The sequence below is a fragment of the Solea solea genome, chromosome 1 (assembly GCF_958295425.1).
Source record: "Solea solea chromosome 1, fSolSol10.1, whole genome shotgun sequence".
Taxonomy (NCBI): domain Eukaryota; kingdom Metazoa; phylum Chordata; class Actinopteri; order Pleuronectiformes; family Soleidae; genus Solea; species Solea solea.
In genome coordinates, this window is record NC_081134.1 from 11,967,966 (window position 1) to 11,990,848 (window position 22,883).

General features: G+C 40.7%; 5 protein-coding genes across 5 annotated transcripts; 1 reads left to right on the forward strand and 4 right to left on the reverse strand.

Moving 5' to 3' along the window:
- Positions 1-334: 334 nt before the first annotated feature.
- zmp:0000001127 (uncharacterized) lies at positions 335-1,695 on the reverse strand. Its single transcript, XM_058649396.1, has 7 exons — positions 1,677-1,695; positions 1,426-1,577; positions 1,252-1,338; positions 1,085-1,126; positions 819-941; positions 570-614; positions 335-478 (listed from the first exon to the last, which is right to left on the reverse strand). The coding sequence occupies exons 1-7, from the start codon at positions 1,693-1,695 to the stop codon at positions 335-337; spliced, it is 612 nt and encodes a 203-aa protein (XP_058505379.1).
- A 1,106-nt stretch (positions 1,696-2,801) lies between these two features.
- On the reverse strand, positions 2,802-10,361 carry zgc:153615 (uncharacterized protein LOC777747 homolog). Its single transcript, XM_058634964.1, has 7 exons — positions 10,227-10,361; positions 8,294-8,403; positions 5,940-6,060; positions 5,644-5,850; positions 4,920-5,043; positions 4,088-4,181; positions 2,802-3,973 (listed from the first exon to the last, which is right to left on the reverse strand). The coding sequence occupies exons 1-7, from the start codon at positions 10,254-10,256 to the stop codon at positions 3,922-3,924; spliced, it is 738 nt and encodes a 245-aa protein (XP_058490947.1). The 5' UTR covers positions 10,257-10,361; the 3' UTR covers positions 2,802-3,921.
- A 2,321-nt stretch (positions 10,362-12,682) lies between these two features.
- LOC131466890 (uncharacterized) lies at positions 12,683-15,004 on the reverse strand. Its single transcript, XM_058640477.1, has 5 exons — positions 14,613-15,004; positions 14,364-14,510; positions 14,169-14,287; positions 12,901-13,938; positions 12,683-12,824 (listed from the first exon to the last, which is right to left on the reverse strand). The coding sequence occupies exons 1-4, from the start codon at positions 14,893-14,895 to the stop codon at positions 12,910-12,912; spliced, it is 1,578 nt and encodes a 525-aa protein (XP_058496460.1). The 5' UTR covers positions 14,896-15,004; the 3' UTR covers positions 12,683-12,824; positions 12,901-12,909.
- A 1,000-nt stretch (positions 15,005-16,004) lies between these two features.
- On the reverse strand, positions 16,005-18,400 carry LOC131466049 (uncharacterized). Its single transcript, XM_058639112.1, has 4 exons — positions 18,065-18,400; positions 17,790-17,924; positions 17,585-17,706; positions 16,005-17,178 (listed from the first exon to the last, which is right to left on the reverse strand). Exons 1-4 carry the CDS (start codon positions 18,303-18,305, stop codon positions 16,219-16,221), a joined length of 1,458 nt encoding a protein of 485 aa, XP_058495095.1. The 5' UTR covers positions 18,306-18,400; the 3' UTR covers positions 16,005-16,218.
- An 881-nt stretch (positions 18,401-19,281) lies between these two features.
- LOC131472573 (glutamate-rich protein 6) lies at positions 19,282-22,234 on the forward strand. Its single transcript, XM_058649903.1, has 10 exons — positions 19,282-19,427; positions 19,579-19,679; positions 19,778-19,867; positions 19,961-20,166; positions 20,280-20,341; positions 20,431-20,609; positions 20,726-20,808; positions 20,937-21,095; positions 21,220-21,439; positions 21,861-22,234. Exons 1-10 carry the CDS (start codon positions 19,409-19,411, stop codon positions 22,116-22,118), a joined length of 1,377 nt encoding a protein of 458 aa, XP_058505886.1. The 5' UTR covers positions 19,282-19,408; the 3' UTR covers positions 22,119-22,234.
- The last annotated feature ends 649 nt before the right edge of the window (positions 22,235-22,883 follow it).

Genomic DNA, 22,883 nt, shown 5'->3' on the forward strand with positions numbered 1-22,883 from the left:
AAGCCAACAACAATGAATAAATGAGAGACACATCAGCAGGATTTATGCAGGAAATGTATTTATTTAATGAGTGAAGAGAATATTACAATAATAAATAGATGGAAATAAATAGTCTATAACATAAACAAAAATGTTTATGAATAAATAAATAGTTCACAATCTGGAAATGCACTTTTTAAACAAAGTTCTTAAACACACCATTTTGATGTTAAATATAAAATCCTATAAAACATAAATATGTCCCTAGACTTAAGTGTTATCTGTCAATACTAGATAATGGGATAGTAACATTATCGAATGTGCATGTAAAGTGGTTCTGTGTAGTTTTCTGAATCTATTGGAGAACAGGTTTTGTGTGATCTCCAGAGTGCACATATCCAACCACCCTGTTGATAGTGATGGTGCGGATTTGGAAGCCCTTCAACACTTTGCAGAGGCTCAGTCTTTCATCGTAGGTGCTCGGACGGTCTTCAACATCCTTTAACATGAGATGCAGTCATGATTAAGGGTTTATTGCTGTAATACAGTATCTACAAGTGTGAAAACCACAGAAGCTGAGCATCACTTACCCGCTTTAGGGTCAAATCTGTGAACGCAGACCCTGTGAAGCAGTTCTGTTGAGAGCAAAAGTTTGACGTTAAAGCGCCACACTGATTTCCAGTGTTCACAATGTCCTCCTCTTACTGTATAGCCCTTAACATTAATCTTATTTTAAATGTTAGGTACACTGACTTTGCCTACCCTTTATCTAACCAGCCACTCATTGAACAGTCATATATTTTGATATTATTGGTTAATATAAGTGTAAAATGAGTTACCTCCATGAATTCTCTGAGGCTGAACAGAACTGTTGTTTTGAGCAAATTGTTACTGTCCAGATGAGATGCCAGAAATTTGTAGTAGTGATCCAAATCCTGCACAATGTTTTTCAGACATGACTCCTGGATGACAAAGCAACATGATTAGTTATATTGAATGTGTACACCTTGGCGCAAATGATCTCTCATTTATGTCAAAAAAGTGACAACATTATGTAGTTATAATAAAGCTAGAGTTTTGTCGTAAGAGACAGAATTTAACCTACCTGATCAAAGACTGATGTAGTGATTCCAGAACATGTTGATCCCTGTGAGACAAACACAGTTAGTTCTTTTATATCATAATACACATACAGTTACTGATACATATAATATCCTATGTGTCCGTAAATTTCCTGGAATACTGACTGTACATATTTCATTACATATGTACCTTTGGTGCACACACAGATGGCGTGTTCGTCTCTGTGTTCAGCTCCACACTCTGCTTTGAGCAATCGATTCCACTGAACAGGTTGTTCTGTGCCCCGCCCCAAAAAAAAGTATTTGAGTCTTTTTGAAATCATAATATTAAAGACAGATTAAAGAGAATGAGAATGAGGCTTACCTGTGTGAGAGCAAAAGTGATATTCTGTAGGAGAGTGTTTGCATATAAGACACAGGATTCTGTTATCAACCCTTTGCTCTTCATTGGCAGCGGCTGAGCGACGTGCCACAGAGAGGAGCTGAACACCAGGAGCACAAGTGCTGGAGTGAAGTCTGCCGCAAAGAGGAAAAAAATATAGAAGTCATCTATGTTTGTTTTAAGAAAAAAAAGAAAGAAATTGAATAAACATTATTCAGTTACTGCATACTCACAAGGTTTGATGAGCGGCATCTTGGATGAGGAGTGTTTACACAGATTTCTTCTTGAGTCTAACAGAGCTCAGACATTCTTGTGTTTTATACTGAAGAGTGACACGGGGGGGTTCCCCCCACCCCCCTATCACAGTTGTTGAACCTGAAAGAGCAAGGTCAAGGTAGTGTAGTTTCCTTTTTCCCACCATATAGAGCACTAAGTGCTCTGGTGAAACTGGAATTAACATTAAGTGAAACATCAGTGATGAAGTAACTGTGCAGCAGCTTCACACTGATCTGATGACTGTTCATTGTTGATATTGACATTTCCAAAGGGGAAAGCAGAGTGCAAGTACTCTCATTTTCATCTGTAACACTGAACTCTCCATCACGTCACCATTTTTAGTTTAACTGATCACAATTATATATATATATATGAAAATATAAAATTCCCCACTTGCCCGGTCTTGTGTCTCCTCCAAGCTCGGGTCCTCTACCCGTGCCCTGGGGTCCTGCACGGTATCATAGTGGTCAGTGGCCTGTATCTCTTCATTTGGCCAGGTTAAATCTAGGTATCGATGGCTTATTGGATCTTTTTCGGACCATTCATCTGACTCGAGGCCCTGTCTTCCTCGGTGTAGCTATTTGGCTGTGGCAGATCTCCTTGTGACCCCTTCAATGGTCACCATTTGCTTGTGGGATTCCAAGGTATTTGTAGGTGTCTTAAACATCTGCTATGTTGCCTTCAATAAGTTCCAATCCCTCAGTTCTGATCATCTGCCTTTTTTTCAATATCATCCCACCACATTTGCATTCATTTTTGCAGTCCATTCATTGAAATAATGAATGTAATAATGTATATTTTAATGACAATATTGGAATTTTTCCAAAGAGTAAATGAACTCTTTTAATGATACATCAATAGCAGTTTATTTTGAACCAACTGCGTGTAACAAAGTTTTTTTTTTGTCCCCACAGTGACAGCACCCTTACTCACATAGAGGTTGCATAAGTGTCAACAGAAGTGTGAAAGCATAGAGAAACCCCACTCACTTTCTTTCATTTACAGTAAGTCAACGCGGGCAGATTTAGTCGGAACACGCAATGCAAAATAGGTCTTGTAAAATATGGAGTTCACACCAGTGAAACATTTATTTATCCTTTTTATTTTTTACAATCATTATACAATCATTATACGGAACGTTGACAGAGCAATTCATGGAGCAAACAATAGGAATTGAAAGATCCCTTTGTGTTGATTGATTGACATTCTTGAAAAGCTTCTAGTGAACACACTTAAACACAGAGAGACGACAAGGCTTGTCCTTTCAATAAAGTTCACCATTTACATACGGTATGTCCATAAACCTTTTAAACACACAAAATAGATATAGCTTATTTTAGGTTATTAATATATTTGTCTTATACTTTTATTTTTTCTTCATGTTCAACTTTGATGAGCATTGGTAAATTGAGCATAGCAAAAATCACATAGTTGCATATTTTTATTAAGAGGCTGTTCATGTCAGCATGCCGTTCAGTTATGCTTCCTCAGTCTCTTTCTCTATGTGTGGAGCCCAAATCATTTTTGAACCCACGTCTCATTTGGTTGAGTATCTAGTGTCACCACCGCATTTGACGAATACAAATGTTTCCAAAACGCTCAAGTTTTGTTTTTTGTTTTTTTAAATACATACAGCATTTAAAGCAGGTTGGTGGAAACTGTCACAGCCAATTGAGTATGATCTTTTCAAGACCGGTGAAGCTAAGCTGCATCATGTTATTTATTCCTTTGTTTGTTTTGTGTTGCTCAGACGGTAAATTCCCGTGCTAAAAGGTGATGACAGTGCTTCTAGTGAAACTGGTGAACGGGGGCCAATGTAGAGAAGACTGGACACTTCTTCATTTTGAGTCCACACTGGCATACATGAGTGTACTGTGCAAAATCAATCAAGAGGTAAATCAGTGTTGGGGATGGAACTAAGTCAAGAGTTTCCATTCTCTGGAATGTGCTGTGATTAATCATGCTGAGTGGAAGTGAAAAGCCTGCACCACCCCAGCTGTGTGTGAAAGCAGCGCTCTCCTCTGCCCTTCAACAACATCCTGTATAGTGCAACACAACTGCGTATGTGATAATAACTATTTGTGCCGTATTCAGCTCTTTAGGAACAGCACAGATGGAGTTACATGAGTAACACTGGTGCAGCAGGGCGGATGACGTGCAGACGGACACATGTTGGGTGGGGGGGGGGGTGGCGTGGGTGTTTCATTTCGAGAGAGATTTCTCTGCCTGGTGACGATGGTGGCTGTGAGCGTGCCTGTAAAGACAACAAAAAAACCAAGACAAAACAAGAAGATGACGATAAGATGTCCAGTAAAGATCCAAATGTAGCTTGTGAGACAAAGAACAGTCAGCGATATGAGAGCATCACCTGGTGAGGTCCTCTATGTCCACCAACATGGCGTCCTGCTCCACATGCAGCTCATCCCTCATCAGCAGCAGCTGCACAAGCTCTTCATTTAAACCTGGGTAAAAATTATAGATGCAATATAATCAAGACTAAAGCATTGGTGGGACTTATCTGATGGGTCAGGAGCGTTACATTTGGAAAAAAGCTCATATTTTGAATATACATGGCAGAAATTAAAACTACTGATGAGTACTTTATTATAAGTGTATTAGAGTATACAAGTAAGTTTTCTCGATTAATGGTTTGGTCCATGAAAATATCAGAAAACCTTAAAAAATGTTGATCTGTGTACGTCAAACCAGGAAATGATGATGTTCTCAAATGTCTTGTTTTGTCCTCAAAGCAAAGTTATTTCTTTGTTATCCAGAGCAAAGAAATGAAGAAAATATTCACATTGAAGAAGCTTAAACTATCAGAAATCTTGTTTTAATCATGAATAAAGCTTCAAACCGATTAATCGATTATCAAAACAGTTGTTGATTAATTTAGTAATCGATGAATTGTTTCAGCTCTAAAATGTATAAGGTTTAGAATAAACCTTTTATATGTACTTTTGCCAGGAGTCCTCTGTGTGTTTCCTTACACTTTGCACCTTCAAGTCTCAGTTTTTATTTTGTATATTGTTTTTTTTATTATTTTGAGAGCCATTAAAGTGCATTTAAATCAGTAATTCAATATTTTCTAAAACATATTTCTATTAAGCCACTAAATAATAATACATAGTATACACATAACAGTGTCTGTTTCATACACTGTATGTTTGTGTGTGTGTGTGTGTGTGTGTGTTACTCACTCTGAATCTGTGAGTGTAAGTCGTTTGTGATGACTTGCAGCTGTCCAAGACTCATGTCTCTCATGTCTCCTCGCCTCAAAGTCCTCTTCATCAAGCCCTCGTTGATGTGAGGCAAATGGGGAAGCTACATAGAAACACACACACACAGAAAGGAGATTATATACAGTGTGTGCAAAACAGCTCACAATGTGGATACAAACTAAAGTGTGTGTTCTTTGCCGTTTGTGCAAGCCTTTTAAAAAACCCTTTTTGTTTACTTCTACCAGGCCATGAGTAACGTCATTAGTCTCACAAGATCTGCCCACGTGAGAGCATCGTGAAGTTGAAAACATGGCAGAAGCTACAGGAGCTCCTCCACTGAAGACACAGCCGGGCCTAAAGGCAATTGTCTTCATTCATTTTGGATGGAACGGAGGAGGGAAAAGAAGCTTTTTTTTTGTCCTGAGAATTTCTTTCATGTCAGTGTTAGTGACTGAAATCTCCCCGAGTGATTCAATATTGACTAAATTTAGAAATTGAAATCTTGTTCAGGAAATCTGTGAGAGTGGTCACATGCACATCCACTTTTAAACCCCAACTGACTTTCGCAGCATGCAATTACCACATGTCATCAGTACTGTGTTTCCCATAATAGCAGCTCAGTTAACTTTTACTTCAAGTTCATTTGGACTTCATTTGTATAGCCCCACAACACACACAGACACATGTACACACACTGACTAACCAAGTCAGCCACTGGTGAACGTCTGTGCAGTTGGATTTGCCTCTCCACCTCGACCTGCATGCGAGCCATGGGTCGAGCCAGAGCCAGAGCCACTTTGGCCTCCTCCTGCAGTCTCCGCTGCACCTGCCAGAACCCGCTGCAGTCATCTAACGGGTCTGAGTCCTCCTCCGCTGTGTCACGGTCTGACAATGAGGAGCTCTGCTTGCTCTGGAGAGGAAGTATACGTTACACAGTATTCTCAGGCGGTTATGACGCAGAGTATTGAGAGTGGTGGGGGGGGGCGAGACTGTTCCTACCACAGGTGACAACGGTGTGTCCAGACTGGTTTCTGTCCTGCTGTCCTCTGCATCACTGTCTTTGTCACTATTGCTGTCATTGACGAAGCACACCTGCAGGTTCACCCCACTCTGCTGCAGCCTGAGGGGAAATACACAATGAACACGAGAGAGGAGACGTTAGAGTTCAATTAAGAGACTCTCAAAATGTCTCAGTCTTAATGAAACCTGTTCAGAGGTGAGGACAGTAACTGATTGGTTGTAGAGATTTTCTAACCCTAACCTTCTTTTTGTGTTTTAGTTAAGTCAAGATAAGTAGAGTCTCAATGCTGTATACAGTATTTGTATGTCACGGCTCAATCTGACTTCAGTGATTCTCTCATGGCTAAATAGGATCAAATCTATCAGTGCATGCATCGTCACTTGTTTTATGGAAAGACTTCCAAAAAGAGTTGAACCTTGTAACAATACAAAATGTCCCACTTGTGCCTCGATTAATAACGTACAGTATGTCTATCAATCCATGTAGTGATAACATATGCAGTTTTGGAATGACACCTTCAATAATTACATAAGAAATGTCACCCAGTATGACCTCATCCACTAGAAACGAAAGCAACTGCGATCCCCAACTATTAGATTGACAAACATAAAAGCCGGTCCCTCACAGCAGTCACAGCAAAACCTTGACCTCAGTTTTTCCAAGAGCTCAAAAAGGCAATTCACTGAATTCCTGATCATGACACTCTGAAAGAACCTATTAACCAAAAGTAACACTTCAACAGGGTAAGAACAATAACATACACAAAAACAAACAGTGTGGACAGGGTTGTTTTGGAATTTCCAACCCAAACTAAGGCCTGGCCCTCCTTAACCTCTGGGCAAGACACATTAAGACCAATCATAGCCCTGGACTCATAACAGGAACCACTTCTTTCAGCGTTTGGTTCACAGATAAATCTGTACTTCCTTAAAAGGCAGCCACTATGAATTAAGTCACCCCCTCATGGCTGTCATGAAAAAAAGTTGTGCTGTACTGGCTTCATGGTTAACCAACATGTGTGTGATGTAATGCAAAGTTTCCAGAGCGTGTGTGTGTGTGTGTGTGTGTGTGTGTGTGTCTCTGAGGACGTCATACACTTTGATAAGAAATATGAACTATGATTCCCTTTCGTTTGATTTCATGTGTGTCATCTACTCTTCATCACATTGAACGTACATGTATTATCATTTTTGGAATGAAATGCATAATATTCTTTTTTGTGTTGTTGTTTTTTTTTTAGGCTATGCCAGCTTTTGTAACAGTGGGAATCTTCCATTGTGTGTGTTAGTGTGTGTTGTGTGTAAGCCTTGGCCATGAGTTTGCATTTTTTCCACCAATAAAAAAAATGCTTAAAAAATGCAATTATTTCCTCAATTTTTTTGTGAATAGCATTTGCATAATGGTTACTACATGTCCCAGGTGAAACAAAAAATGCTTTAGCACTGGTGCATTAACATCGAGATTTGAAAATGAATGAGTCAGATACTACACTGGCATTTCAGTTTCATCCCACTATACCTAATTTTTTTTTTCTCACTGGAGACATTTCATTTTGGCATCACACAATCACCTCTCTGTATCATTTTTGAGAGAATTTCCTGCAAATGTGTCTGATTTATGACGCTGAGGCATAGTAATCTCTGTTTCATCAGAGCGCCGCCCCCTCGGTGCCAGCTCTTTCCGACACCCACAAATCTTTGTTCTGTTGCTCAAAGTCAATAAGGTATTGTTGTCACTTCTCTCGGCCTGACTGTAAATATGATTGTGGCTTTTCAGGAAATCTTTCACTTTGGTGAAAGGTAATGGGAATTCCGGTGGTTGCTTTGCCTTTCTCAGTTGTTAAATGTAGTGAGCTATTGAACAGCTCCCTCTCCTGGTTGTTAAATCCCTGCTTGCGTTTGCCATGTCAACTGAGCTCAGATATTACATATGCAACAAAAATGGGGACTTATGTCCTGGGAAAACCATGCGTTTTCCAAAATACACACAATAGCCTAGTGGTGTCTGCTTTGTGACATCCATTAGCTCAGATTATCTCAGATTATTTTAAAATGCTGTTTCACATTTAACTGAATTTTTTTTTAAATTGCCAAATTTGAAGATACCTGGTTGCTACAAAGATGATTAGACTCATACTTTTGGTTTCACACCAACATATTAGGTTGGAGTAGGTCTCCACTTTTGTGCCACAATGTGTCACCTGTTGGAGGCTAAAACAAGCTCTCGTCCTCATGACCAAACTGTAACACACGTTTACACACACACACACACACACACACACACACACACACACACACACACACACACACACACGCACACGACTCAAACCCACCGAGAGGAAGGACCATTCTTGCTGCAGCTGGTGTAGATGACGGGCTCGTCGTCATAGAAACTGCCAAGGGCGAGTTTCTGCCTGATGCACTCTCTCTCATTCCTCTGGGCCTGTGGTCAGAAACAACATGTTAAAAAAGAAAATCCACAAGTACAAAGAGTTTGAATAAAAGTGCTGTGGCTGTATCTCCGCTTGACACATTGGAGGAAATAATTCAGAGGGGTGTGTGTAAACTGATATTCAAATCTGAGCTATTAATAGGCCACTTTGAAAGGGGGATTAAAGGAAGAGGGAGGGATAAGTATCCATTGTGCAGAGAAAATGTAGATGGAAAGACATGAGCAAAGCCCTGTAATCCAATTTATGGCCAGTCGCACATGAAGATAATCCAGCTGTCGTTATTATTGTACAATATTATTAAATTATCAAATAAAACGTGTTTTTAAAAGTAGATCAGGTGCCTTTTCTCCTAGGTCCAGACAATATTACATACAGTGCATATAATATAATAATATAATGCATGTGTTTGCCCTGTTTTACTGTCCGAGATGTCTCCTGCCTTAACACCCAATGCATCCTGGGATAGAGCACGGCTCCCATGAGTAAATGAATGAGAAAAGATCATTCAGTCACACGGCAAAGCATGTAATAGACCTGCTGTGTCATTTATCCTAACCTTTTCAAAATGGAAGAAGAGTTAGAATTTTTTGCTTTTTTTTCCCAGTCCACACATCATACAGATGACAAAAATGGGGGACACATTTTAGACAAAAAATAAATAAATATATGTATATATATATATATATATATATAGTATTTTTAAATATTTGTTTTAAATGCACCTTGTTCTCCTTCTCTTCTTATAACCAAATACAGAAATAAATACATTTTTAAGCTCAGTGTTAATCTCTTGCAATCACATGACAATAACTGCTGCAGGGCTCCAATGAAGGTCTTCTTTGGCTAACTAAAATGATTTAAAAATGCCGTGCGTTTCCTCTATTTCACACCTTCTCACTCTCTTAACATTCTCTTAATCCTCCTCACATTTATCTGGTGACTCATTTCTCAGCATCCAGAAGTTTCCTTGTCCTGATTCGATTCTGATACCTTTGATCCTCTGCTCCCTTTTCGACTTCTCCATTCCCAGGTAAAATGATTCTCTTACTGTGTCATGTTCACTTCATCTGAATTGCCTTCATCTATTCAACTATTTTATGGTATTTTGATATTGTTATATTAAATAACCGATTAAATGCTGCTGAACAACATTTTCCTATTCTATAAACGTATCTTATATTATGGTATTGTGCCAAATTTCGAAATGTGGGTCGATGACACGCAGACCCCCCATCACCAAGCAAGCCATAACACCACCAAGATTAGAGAAGCCACTTCCCTAAATAACCCAAAACATCAGAGACACACACACACATCGCTTTTTGTGGTTCATCATGATATGATGCTGTGATGTAAGAACATAAATCACAGTTGATCGTTTTTAGACAAACGCTTGGCCTAATGCTTATCTACGACCTAACCAGCAAACTGTCTCCACACACACACACGCACGCACACATTCACACAAAGCCTATTTTGATGTGATCACATATGGTAAAAACACTCAGTCATGATGATTCTATTTATGAAAAACAGAACAAAGCAGGTGACACAATTTATAGAGACATCAATCGTGCCGAGATGGAATCGTTCCTGATGTTACAGAAAAGGTGTCAAAGCAGAGATAAGCAAATAAAAAAAAAACACACACCCACTCCCTTTACAACCACACATCTGCTCCAGTATGGCTGATTCCTTTACAGCAGCACAGCCATGATGGATACCTATCATGTATACTTGTGAATAATATATGATACATATGATACACGCTGCACATTACACACTGTGTCATACATAACATAAACCCACACACCTGGTAAATGCGTTTCTCTTGGTGCACCATCCTTTATCGCATCGTACTGAAACAGACGCTGTGCCTTTCTCTACACTGCAGTGAAGCTGGACCCAGGAGACCCTCTCATATACTGCAGCTTCATGCAGGAGAGGGAGGGAGGGAGGGAGGGAGGAGAGAGCAGGAGAAAGAGGGAGGGGGTTCATGTGAGAACCGGAGAGGAAAGAGTGGGTAGAGGCGGAAGTGGAGGAGGAGAGAAAAATGAAGGATGATGGGAGAGAGAGAGAGAGGGAGGGAGGGGGGGGAGCTCTGCTGATCTGTTATCTGTTCCTCCATCTTCATCACATGCTTTCTCAGACTCTGCTTCATACTAGAAGGGAAGGAACACATAATAGCAGCTTCTGTGTCCCCAAAAGAGATAGAGAGATGAATCGGTTAAAAAATGACACCACAAACCTGGAACACAAAATCATTGAGGAGGCCGCTGTTGATCAACGAATGCTCCTCTAAAAAATGTCAGCCACTCTGACGTGGCAGGGGAACAGAGCTGTGGATTTTTAATTACACATTGTCTATTTGTTTTGCCTCCTGAAGGAATTCCCCGCCCGCCCGTCCGCCCCTATTCCACTTCACAGATCACACACAAGTGTGATGAGCCGGAAGAGAAACAAGGAGGAGCACAGTGCACGTGCCCACATGTGCGTACACAGGAATACAAATACACACATTGTGTGTCCCTACGGTGCCATGTGACAGCGAAGGGATGATTTAAAGTCCACTGTGTAAGAATTAATGACCTCAAATGGTGAAACAGCAGATTGCAACACATGGAGGACTCTGTCACTCACTCCCCCCCCCCCTCCCTTTCCCATGCTCCCTGGAGATCTATGGTGGCCTTTGCATACAAGAAAGGATGTTATCAACAGTAATGTCCACCAGCTTATTCGTTCCCCAATGATATAGATGCATGCATTTAGTTTATAGATCAGGTTTATGTGTATGTGTCTTCAAAATGAGACACATACACTTTGGCTGGTCTGTCCACTCAGGCTGCTATAGAAACAAGATGGAGGACTTTGTTAAAGCAAAGCCGTTGCCTAAAGTATATACAAATAGCCTATTCTAAGGCTAGGAAACCCAAAACATTTATAATTTTTACTAGACCGTTAAACAACATCTATCCATCTTCAACCGCTGTATCCTCCACATGAGGGGCACGGGGGGGTGATGGGAGACCAACAACCATGCACTCTCACAACTACGGTCAATTTAGAGTGTCCACTTTGCGTAATCCCCAAATCTGCATGTTTTTGGACTGTGAGAGTAAACTGGAGAACCTGGAGAAAACCCATGCACACATGGGCAGAACAAGCAAACTCCATGCAGGAAGGCTCCTTTAAACAACGCTATCATTTTAAATCTGTCGTTTCTCGCAGGCCATTAAAATCATACATGGTAGCTAAACTATACTGCAAATTATTTCACGTTTACCCCATCATCAGTAAACAATGACTTTTTATTCCTTTCTGTAATCTGTCATTCAAAGAAACCCTTAAATGTCTGTTGTCCTCCAGTTAAGAGATGCAGTGGAATTTGTCTCAACGAATGAGGATACACGGACAGTATTTCAGTGCTTGTGCGGCTCAAACAGGATAAGGTTAATGACTCACAGAGATGCTGGAGAGTATGGTTCGCCCTCTCCTGTAACAGTCTACATCCTGAGGTGCAAAGATATCCTGGAGCTCCTCAGCCCAGCTGCGACTGTTGACCATGCAGCCTCTTCCTCCTCTCTGGTGTGGTGGATCACAGTTGTCATCTCCACAGTCCTCCCACTGTGGCCTTTCGTATAAACACTTCTCCCTCCTCTTCCATGTCCACATCATAATCCTGCATGAAGACAAATTATTTGGAGAGGGTGGGGCAAATGCCAGCTGTGGGGGAGGAGCTTAGTGCTCTGGCTGGAAATATAGCCAAAGATAGATTGAGGATATTTAGAAGAGATGCACAGTTTTTACTGTTGACCACTACAAAAATGGCAGTGTCAGTCTCTTCCATCCATGGTCTATTTAATGTTGTAACAAACTTATTTCAACATGTTTCGGTGTTTGATTTTACAGTCACATGCGCTCTTAAAATAAAGAACTTATAATTGCATTGAAACGCATGCATCCGTCACATGCAAAGAGCCAAGTTAAAGTGCAGGAACATACGGTGTGCGCACAGTATTATGTAGAGCTGCAGCACATTGGCGGAAAAACTGAATTAGACTAGTACTCAACCCTACTTTAATACAGATTAACCATCTTCATGGATACTATTGAGATCATTTCAATAAACCGCAGTATTTAGTCACTATATAAAAGTAACTGCAGTTGCATGTGACTCGATACTCAGGATCTTGGGTATTTGACAGCTTTAATTTCATATTCAAAAGGTTTCATTAGTGCAACCCACAATTTGTGCTCAGATGTTTGACTACAGGTCAATTTACCAACACAAATGTAATTTCACCATATGCCAAAGTACATACAAAAGAGACACCGTCATAAAATGAAGCATGACCTCCAAAGTTCAAAGTAAAACAAGTTTATTAGACCCATGTTCCCAGGACAGCAGCTCCTGAAAGACAGACATAATGAATGGAGGGCGCAAAAACCAATACTGATGCAAACATTAAAATTCAATCTAGCCTTACCATTTGGGTTCAAGCTTGTTTTGGCTGCAGATTTTCCCAGTCAATCGGAGGATAATTTTGCCACGGTACACCTTGCCAGTATAGGTTTGGATATGCTTGAGCCTGGAATCCAGATTTGTAACCAGCGGATGGCATGTATTTTTGGTCATCTGGAAGCTCGCCAGTCTTTTTTAAGGCATCGAATAAAACATACGGTTTGAAGGGTTGGTCCATGTAATTTACATAGGGACTCAGTGGACCTGGATAGTTGCTACTGCTGCTACTAGTGGTGGTGGTGGTGGTGGTGCTACTACTACTGGTGGTGCTACTGCCACTGGTACTACTCGTGGGTGTTGTTTCAGAACATCTTTTAGTCGTTTGTTGGGTGGGAGCAGTTGTAGTTGTCACAGGGCTCGATTGACTTGGTGTTGCCGTGTCAGTTGGCTGAGCTGTGGATGTAGGCGGCAGAGCAGTAGTTTGCATTGGATCTCTTCCATAGAAATGCTGAATGATTGCATAGTAGAAAATGTCAGAGTTGCTAGGTACTGCATTAGGGTGGTAGTAGAACGTATAATAGGGAGGTGGGGACTCAGTGGTCGTCATGTTTGGTCCAGTGGTGGTAGTGGCAGGCGTCACCTCGTTGGTCGTCATGTCTGGTCCAGTGGTGGTAGTGGCAGGCGTCACCTCGTTGGTCGTCATGATTGGTGCAGTGGTGGTCGTCATGATTGGTGCAGTGGTAGTAGTGGCAGGTGGCACAGTTGCAGGGAGAGAATTATAGTAAGGGTAGTAGTAGTAGTAATAATAGTAGTATGGGTAATAAGTTCGGAGCCAATTCAAGTAATACAAATATAGATAATATTGACTGTTGGGATCGGAAGGTGGAGTTTGTCGCTTGTGACGATTCATGCTCCAAGGCTTTTGATGTGAAGCAAGTTTCCGGGGATGGAGGGCAGGATTAAGGGTCACTGAATCAGGTGTTTCTTCAATACTTTGCAAGATGGGGCAGGTAAATTTAACTGGAGTGTTCAGCCATCTCATCAGGACCACATAGTTTCCATTCTGAAATGAAGTAATTTGTTTTGAGAATATACTCCCATCGTCATTGTTACTTTCAATTTCTTACAAACAAACACCTTATCCCTATAATTCTAGTTTGGACATTGAAATCCAAATCAGTAAACTGCATATATAGCACTCGAGTGATACAACTTTTAACCACACTAAGTATTTGCTACCATGAAAACCTTCAACTAGTTAAGACCACGATGAGAAAAGTGAAGCAGGTATACCTCTTGCAGCACATTGCAGCCATCATATGGGACAACCAAAACAAGACCCAGTGCATTCTGTTGCATCGAGTACCCACAGTTTTCATTCACTTGGTTCAGAGGAAGGGAGTATCCACTGCCTGCAAGAGGGTCATCAAACATTTACTTAAACTTGAACAAAGTCCTTTCTTGAGAAGCTTGGATGTGTTACAATACCAATGTCTAGCTGTAAATCAGCAGCACCAGGTCCCATGGCTTTGAACTTCATCTTGGTTTGACCACAACGCAGTGTAGGGTTCAAGAGCTCCCATGCTGCTTTATTGGCCATGACTTCATCCAGCTGTGACTCCTGTGCAAACAGCTCTTCAAAATGTCAGACAAATAAAATATTGTTCGCTATCCTGTTCATTTTTCCATGGATATTTGCATGTAGCATATCAAATTAAGTAGGAGACAAAAACTCACCCGTGTCCTCGGATTGACCCAGGTCCACATGTGGATCATCATCATTGTTGCCTGAAGCCTCAACAGAGGAAGATCCTGGCTCAGAGCTCAACTCATTCCCATTCACGAGGATGTTTCCTGCCCGTTCTTTCATCACTGCTGCCTCACTAACCTTGTGCTTTTGCACATTTTTGCCCAGCCCTCGCAAGCTAAAACAAGATATACTCAGGGCCAAAGAGAACATGAGCAAAATGACTGCTACAGTTTGAGGCAGTCTACCGCAGCATCCAGCTTCACCTGCCATAATGGAGCTGTACGGCTGGGATAGATAGCTATTCAAAACAAAGACTGAAGGAAAGGTTTTTATACTGGGGTCATACTGGCACCAGGTAATTAACCAATCAGAGCTGTCAGCTGCAGCTCCCATGTGCTGTTCATTAAGATCACAACAGGTGGCCTTGTTAGGGCTCTCTGATCAACTAATAAATAAAAGAATCGAAGAGGAAGAACTTGGAAGTCTTAGGATTGCTCTGACTATGCTAAAATAACCATATATAATTATTTCTCAATGTGTTTATAAAAATACAACCAGGAAATATGTATGCAGTATAAAAAGAACTGTTTCCTTTTATAGAAGAAATAATAAAAAAAGCTACTAAAGGCCTACATGTCAAGTATTTAGTATTTACAATTGAATAGCAGGGTTAGAAAACCTGGAGTGGAACCCTAATTTACGACAGGCTTATTCAAGACATGCTTGAGCATTACATATACATGTATGAGTTTAACCCAAAACCAGCTTTTAATCACATTATTTGGTGATTAATGCCTTAGCTTCCAGAATGTTTGTCTTTGCATCAGCAAGGGGAACAACACACTTAGTGGTGACTATAAGGCTATTGCACAATACTGTATAGCTTATATTTGATGTCAGATTATGCAGCTTATTTTACCTGCATATACATCACAGTAAGAGTTTATGAATTTGTAGTTAATTAATTTTACACAATGTCTTTATTGGACAATGTGTGCAATATGATCCTTTATTATCAATACTGCAAACACCTTTGTCTTTGCTTTTTACAATAGATAAAACCAAACTGGTAAATCATGAAAACTCTTGATCAAACCTGTAAAATACAGTGAAAGACAGAGCTTATGGTTTCATCCTTGTGTTACAATACATAGTAAAGAAAGCAATGACAAATATATCACATTAACTGTATGATATATACACATTAAAATGATTTCAATATTAGAGGGTACCAAGATCAGACTTGCTCATCCTCCTGGGAATTTTAAACAGATTCTTGGGTCATTGGCTTATTTCCCACCCAAAAAAAAGTGTTAGACAATTGCAGGTCCAGGTATTTCCAACCATAACTTTGTTAAATACAAAAGAAGACAGTACCACTTTAGAAGTGGTGACATTGCTTTATTAAAAGCAAGTTAATTTAATTGTGCAGTACAACCTCCAAGTATATTTACAGATGTGTACAGGCAAACAAAACCTTTAAACTTGCCATGTTTAAGTAGTAATAAAATAGCTGAGACAAAGATCAAAAAATACTGACACAGCTACTTGTTATTCAACCATTTTATTAAACATTCAGCATGCTAGCTTGACTCATGTGCGGTATGGACCATAAAAAGGGAAGGGGGCATGCATGCGTGGAAAACCATATTGTAATGGAGCGGGTTGACTTTGCTTTGCGGTTGGGGTTACTGTGGTGGTCGTCATCGCAGGAGTTGTTGGATATGGAATGAAATCCTTCTGTGGAGGGAACAGCAGAAGCTGCTGGGGAAACTGGGGAGGAAGCTGCTGGAGAAACTGGGGAGGAAGCTGCTGGAGAAACTGGGGAGGAAGCTGCTGGAGAAACTGGGGAGGAAGCTTCTGAAGCTGCTGGGGAGGAAGCTTCTGAAGCTGCTGGGGAGGAAGCTGCTGGAGAAACTGGGGAGGAAGCTTCAGAAACTGCTGGGGAAACTGGGGAGGGAGCTGCTGGGGAAACTGGGGAGGGAGCTGCTGGGGAAACTGGGGAGGGAGCTGCTGGGGAAACTGGGGAGGGAGCTGCTGGGGAAACTGGGGAGGAAAATTAAGCGGGAAGCCAGGAGGAAACTGCATATGATATTGAGGGGGCAACTGGGGAGGAATCTTGAGGGGAGTCTGGGGCTCAGGGGGTGGCTTAGTTGTGGGCTCAGTTGTGGGCTCTGCAGGTGCATGCACTAGGTTAGGAAAGTAAACGTTTTGTGGATAGATAAATGGGTACTGTATAATCTTCTGCATTTCTGGTGTTGTGGTTGGTGTTGGTGTTGAGGTCGGTGTTGGTGTTGTGGTCGGTGCCGGTGTTGTGGTCGGTGCCGGTGTAGGATCTGGTAGAGGTCCTACATTGTACGGATAATGCCAGTAGTACATTTGACTTTGGGGATTTAGAGGCTCTTGTTTTGGTGGAATGAGCGTCACAGTCTTTTGGGGCTCTTGGGGTTTCTTAGTTGGCAGTTGTGGTTCAGGAGAAGGTTCTGCAGGTTTGGGGCAACAGAGAGAAACTGGGATTCCCTGCCAACGCATTGGCAGAACGTAATTTCCACCCTTGGGGGGGGGGACAAAAAAAAAAAATAATTAAATGTTAGGCAGATTACTTCAACTTTATACTGATTATAGTATTATTTAGCACATTGTGCAGGCAAAGTACTAGTGAAACAAGTTTGAGCAAGTCTAAAGTCGACTTACTTTAAAATTGCCACAATTCATTTTGTTGAATGAAAATTCAAACTGTCTTTTTGACAAATTAACGAAGAGTTAACAAATGGTGCAAGACTTACAAATGTAAATACAACATGGCAAAGTTCCATTAAGCTGCCTCCATTTCAGAATGCATGCCAGCACATGTTTGAACTGAACAGCCATTGTAATTTATTAGAGGCATCTTTGCACTCCTTGTTTTAACTAAAAGAAAAGTGTATTCAAATCAACTTTTATATTCTGGAAAATGTACCTCTTGAACCACATTGCAACCATCATATGGAACCAACATGACGAGTGCAAACGGGTTCCTCTGCATGGTATAACCACAGGTAGATGGGACCTGGGACAAAGCCATGGGAGGTGCTTCTTTTCCTGAGGGGTTAAAAATTGAACAATCAACATTCATAGATTACATAGATAGATAATGGTGTGGGCTCCTGAAATCCGTCAGTTACCTTGGTCTACTGCAAAATTTGAAGCTCCAGCTCCCACCGCTTTGAACCTCATCTGTTCTCCGCCACACTGCAGCGAGGAAGCCATGCGTTTCCACGCCGCATCCTTGAAACTGGTACTCTGCCCCTGACCATTGACTGACAGGAAACACGCAACATGCGGGCGCGTGAATATAGTCACATACCATTTTTGTACTATTATCATCATTATTATTATTATTATTATTATTATTATTATTATTATTATTATTATTAATAACCATATTTCAAATATCTACCTGGAGAGTCCGCCTGATAAGCAGAATCGTCGTCCAGTGAAGAGTTTGATGGAGATTCACGGCCTGTCACCTTCTCAAAAACCCTCCCAAACACAACTTTACCCTCTTGGACACCTGTCGTTCTGGCCCCGATTCGCCCTTCCCTTCTTCCTGATTTCCTCAACCGAAAACCGTGTATCGTTTGCGCCAAAGCGCATGTCAGAAGAAGACCGACAGTCAAGTAAGAAGTAGCGCTTGCCATTTTTCCTTCACGCGTCGGTTCGTTGAGTCCACGAAAGGCTAGGAGCACTTATAATGCTGTGTCACAGATTTAAGTATCGTAACGTGGCTGCAGGTGTTTCGACAACCAATCAGACGTCGGGGAGTGCAGGTTAATTCCGCGTGCTCTAATTAACGCATATTGGTTCCACCTGAGTAAATCATTTTACTCAGGTTACTCATTTACTTTACATAGATTTATTTTACATATCACTAATGTTATCATTACATATGACATTTAACATGCATTATATATAATGTAGTTATATTCTTTTTTTCATGGGGACATTTTCAGAACAATTGTTATTGTCCTTTGTAATTTCTGTTCTGAATGAGGTTCTCAGTGAGGATTATTTATTTATGGATTGATTTATTCATTTATTCTAGCGTATAATGTTACTTATGTTAATTTCACAGAACAATGTAGTTGTTGGTATTAAGTTCAGTCACTTGGCGACCTATTTCATCTCCATGGTTACTACCAACACTAGGGTATGCAACACTATGTGGGCCAGCTAGATCCTCACATGGGTCAGGAGGCTTACATTTATTGGTGGTTTTTTATCATCAGGGCCTTTTGACTTTGAAACAACCGTCCTGAGGTGATACAAGGCTTTTGTTTTCTTCTTCTTTGGTGTTTTACAGCAGTAATGTAGTGTGTGTGTGTGTGTGTGTGCCCAAAAATTCCAGCTATGCCAACTTGCCTTAAGATGTCAGAATTGTGTGTTTGTATCTTGTGTTTCATTTTGCCTGTATTGCTTTTATTAATGAATTAACTTGATCCTGCATGACATTGTCATCCTGGCTTTATTTCTTTTTTGCTTTATATATTGTCTGGCAAAGCACTTTGTAAACATGTGGCTTTAAAGGTACCATGATAATGATAATAATAATTTGCATTATTATTATTATTATTATGATAATAAATAGTAGCCATATTAACATGCAAGCAGATACATGTCATGCATGTACATTACTGTCTATCTATACTATATAATAGCTGCTGTTTTGATTCATTTTGCTGGCGATCACTGAAACTTCACTTGAGTGACTTCACTACAGTCAGAACTAAGGAGGAGAACAAAGATGAGGCCCAGCTTTTCCAGTGAGTCTGCCTCAGGTTCAATTGAAATGGCATTGTAAACATAAAACCACACCTCATCTTCAAACTGGCAGTTATCCAGTCATTGTTATATTTAGGTTAGTGCCAATGCTCAGGGACTAAATTCAATGAGACCGCTGTGATTTTTCTTAAGATACTACTGCTGCTACATGTTGTATCAGAGCTGCAGGAGTTCTGAGGTACAATCGAGAGTCGGAAAACACCAGGATCAACAAAACAACCATTCTTCCAGAGGTACTGAAATCAAATTTGTATCTACTGTTGTAAATGTACATTCAAGGCTATGAGGATTTATCTCAGTGATTATTCGAAGGAAACACATTTTCTTCCAGCCCCCGCCATTAACAGAGTATGTTGTGAAATGTGAGTATTGTGGTGGAGAAGCCAGACCCTCACTTGATGCATGGCTACAGAAGCCTGAGGTGAGGCATGCAGTGTTACGTGCAGAAGAAAATCCCTCAAATTTACCTGATGCACTGCTGACCCCCTCCAACCCTCTTCTGTGTCCATCCTAGACAGCCCCAGTCTTCTGCTGTGCCCAGCGGCAGCAGCTGAGTGAGGTGCTGCAGGAGCAGAGATGTTTGTTTGAGGGGAGACGGAGATGCGATGTGAAAACTGGCACTTCAGCGTCACTGCAGGGCGAGGTAGAGGAGCTTCTCTTCCAAGGCAGAGAAATGCAGGATCATAACAAGTTTTTTGAGGACATATTAAGGGGTCTTGGGTATGAATCTTCCTTTTAAAATGTAATATAGATTCACAAATACAGTGAAACTAATCATGAATGCAAGTGCTTGACATTTAAGTCAGGAACAATGTATTTGGACTTAATCATAGAACACAATCTGAAGTGACAGCCCATGAGGATCATTCAGTTCAATTACCTGCAGCAGAAACTTGTAAGTAACTGCTCACCATCTGTTAATCCATTCATGATTTTTTTTTTAAATATCTTGAGATCACTAAGTTGTTCGATGTCACCATTTAGTTGACCCAACATCAAAGTTCCTCACCTTCCGACTCTCATGTGCTCCGGAAAAAGGACGCTGGACAGTGTATCCTAGTCGAACAACTGAGAAGTGCGTCACTGACAAAGGAGAAGAAGCTCAGATGTTTGTCCCTGTTTGTGGCCACAAGCCACTTCAGTTTGGCATATGTCACCATCAGGTACCCACAGATTACGGTTGCATTGCCCATTATTTATTCTATACACCTCTGTGTCCTGTAAAAAAAGACTTAGTGGAGTATTGCTTAACTTTGTATTCATTTTTCTGTATTTGTAGGATGGGGCAGAATTTCTACACAAATACTACTCCAGTGGCATGAAATTTTTGACAGCGTTTGCTGATGGGTCTGCTCAGGTCTTGTATCCATTCAGATTGAAAATGAATAGAAAAGAGAAAAAGAGTTTGATTTAACGATGCAATCGTATTCTACCACAAGGCAACATGCACTCTCCAGTGGGTGTTCCCATCCTTATCATCATGGTAACAGTTATCCCTCAGGCCACTTGGCTCTCATTATTGTGGTCACAGAAGAAAACGGAAGGCTCTGCATCGTGTATGAAGACAGCGATGCCCCCAAGCAAACAATCAGGGCTGTGTTCCAGTCTGATGGCAGGGCAACATGCTATCACAGCAATGGAAACATATGGTACAACGTCTATCATTTCATTTGTTTTGGAGTATAGATCATTCAATTAGCTCATCATCAGGCATGTAAACCAAACATTAACATTCAGTCATGTGTAAATACATTCTGTGTGTGTGTGTTGCAGGCTGTCCTTAAACAGATCAGGTGGTCAGTGTTTGGATGAGGCAGGTGCCAGAGTTCGTAGGTGGAGCTGGAACAGTCTCACTCACACACCGCTGCGCCCCGTCTTCCTGTCCCTTAACAAAAGTGTTGGAGTCCGAGTCTTTGGGATGAAACAAGTATTTGTCTCCTTCCTGGCACAAGGTCAGCAAGCAAAAGTCAGTGTGGGCGCCTGCTGTGTTCAGGTAAAAGTTGTTTTTCTTTTCTTTTTCTTTCTTTCATCACTGTTACGGCCTCTGTTTGACAATTCAGACGTGGCTCAATAGGAGACCGAACATACAGTCGACAGAAGCCACGAGTTGTAATTGTAATTCGTTTTTATTCACAAAAACAAATTATTTCAAAACAAAGTGAACAAAAGAAAAATGTCAGTGTCACCCCAAAAGAAAAATTGATGGAATAAACTAAACCCAATTTTTACCATATCTATATATACCTGAATGCATAATAATAACTCACTAGCAATTAGCAGTTACAAGCAGTTGGACAAGTGTACCTAATAAAGTGGCCAATGAGCACAAATTTACATCACATGAAATTAGTCTTTATGCAACATCACACATGCTCGGTTGGTAGCTTATTTTAACAATCACATTTAAATTGTAGGGTGAATCTGAAGCAGATGGACGTACCTCAATAACAAAGGAGGAGCTGTTGTTGATGGCAGCCAGGATTAGGATCCACATGGCCATTCAGTGTCTTCACCAGAGCCTGCAGACACCCTCCCGCCCTGGGCTGGCCAGGACCACACTGGCCCCTCACCTCCATGATGTCGCACAAAGGCTTCAGAACATCAGTGCCCATGTGATGATGAGTGACAGTGAGAGAGCCTCTTTTCACAAGTATCTTGAGGGATGTTTTTGATGCCATGCGATGAAAGTCCAGAAACTCGAGAAACCAATTTAGAAAACTTCAGGAACGTTTTTGATTCCCAGATTGTTATGTTAAAAAATGATAATACAGTGGGACACAGTGCTACTTAAACGGTACGGACTATAAAAATTTAAATAAAAGCAGCAATGTAACAGAATCATGTTGTGGGCTGTTTATATCTCCTTCATGGAAGCATAATATTTTTAACACTGCTGGAGGTATATGTTTTGGTGGTCAATACAGTTTAGTAGATTAGACGTAAAATGGTATCAGTAGATATAAGGTTGCCATAGCAGTACTGTAAAAGACTGGAAAAAGTTAAATGTCAACCCCTAGTTAAAATGGCCTTGCACTCCATTCAGCCTGGCAGCTCTTGATGAGTGTTTTGTCCCCAAGGAAGCCAAGAGTGGCCATGTTCGCTCTTATGTTTTCATTGTGTTAGCAAGATCACAGAATAATCACAACATTAAATACCATTAATATTGATCACAATCTGAGGGGTTGTTTAGTTGTCATATAACCCCTATAATAATATCTGTACCGAGTAATATGACCTTCCATTTAATAGCCACCAGGGATTCAAAATAAATGTAACTTAACTTACATACTGGTATTACAGTGTACTCATATTTAATCTGTTTCTCATCTAATCAAATCACTGCAAAGACTTGGGTAATACTAAATACGTGAAACCTTGGGACAACCGAGTGCCATCTTATCATCCACTTAAATGCACTACCACTTTAATTTCTCAGT

Excerpts from the sequence above, each read along its gene's own strand:
- zmp:0000001127 (XM_058649396.1), bottom strand. Across the intron at positions 1,127-1,251 it reads CATCTGTGTGTGCACCAAAG|GGATCAACATGTTCTGGAAT; the intron begins GTACATATGTAA and ends TTTGTCTCACAG. Across the intron at positions 942-1,084 it reads CTACATCAGTCTTTGATCAG|GAGTCATGTCTGAAAAACAT; the intron begins GTAGGTTAAATT and ends TTTGTCATCCAG.
- zgc:153615 (XM_058634964.1), bottom strand. The coding sequence starts at position 10,256 with ATGGTGCACCAAGAGAAACGCATTTACCAG. Across the intron at positions 6,061-8,293 it reads AAGAATGGTCCTTCCTCTCG|GCTGCAGCAGAGTGGGGTGA; the intron begins GTGGGTTTGAGT and ends ATTTCCCCTCAG. Across the intron at positions 3,974-4,087 it reads GACATAGAGGACCTCACCAG|GCACGCTCACAGCCACCATC; the intron begins GTGATGCTCTCA and ends TTGTCTTTACAG.
- LOC131466890 (XM_058640477.1), bottom strand. The coding sequence starts at position 14,895 with ATGGCAGGTGAAGCTGGATGCTGCGGTAGACTGCCTCAAACTGTAGCA. Across the intron at positions 14,511-14,612 it reads GGGTCAATCCGAGGACACGG|AGCTGTTTGCACAGGAGTCA; the intron begins GTGAGTTTTTGT and ends GACATTTTGAAG. Across the intron at positions 13,939-14,168 it reads GCTGCAATGTGCTGCAAGAG|AATGGAAACTATGTGGTCCT; the intron begins GTATACCTGCTT and ends ACTTCATTTCAG.
- LOC131466049 (XM_058639112.1), bottom strand. The coding sequence starts at position 18,305 with ATGGCAAGCGCTACTTCTTACTTGACTGTCGGTCTTCTTCTGACATGC. Across the intron at positions 17,925-18,064 it reads TTATCAGGCGGACTCTCCAG|TCAATGGTCAGGGGCAGAGT; the intron begins GTAGATATTTGA and ends GTTTCCTGTCAG. Across the intron at positions 17,179-17,584 it reads GTTGCAATGTGGTTCAAGAG|GGTGGAAATTACGTTCTGCC; the intron begins GTACATTTTCCA and ends CCCCCCCCCAAG.
- LOC131472573 (XM_058649903.1), top strand. Across the intron at positions 20,610-20,725 it reads TTGGCATATGTCACCATCAG|GATGGGGCAGAATTTCTACA; the intron begins GTACCCACAGAT and ends CTGTATTTGTAG. Across the intron at positions 21,440-21,860 it reads TGGGCGCCTGCTGTGTTCAG|GGTGAATCTGAAGCAGATGG; the intron begins GTAAAAGTTGTT and ends TTTAAATTGTAG.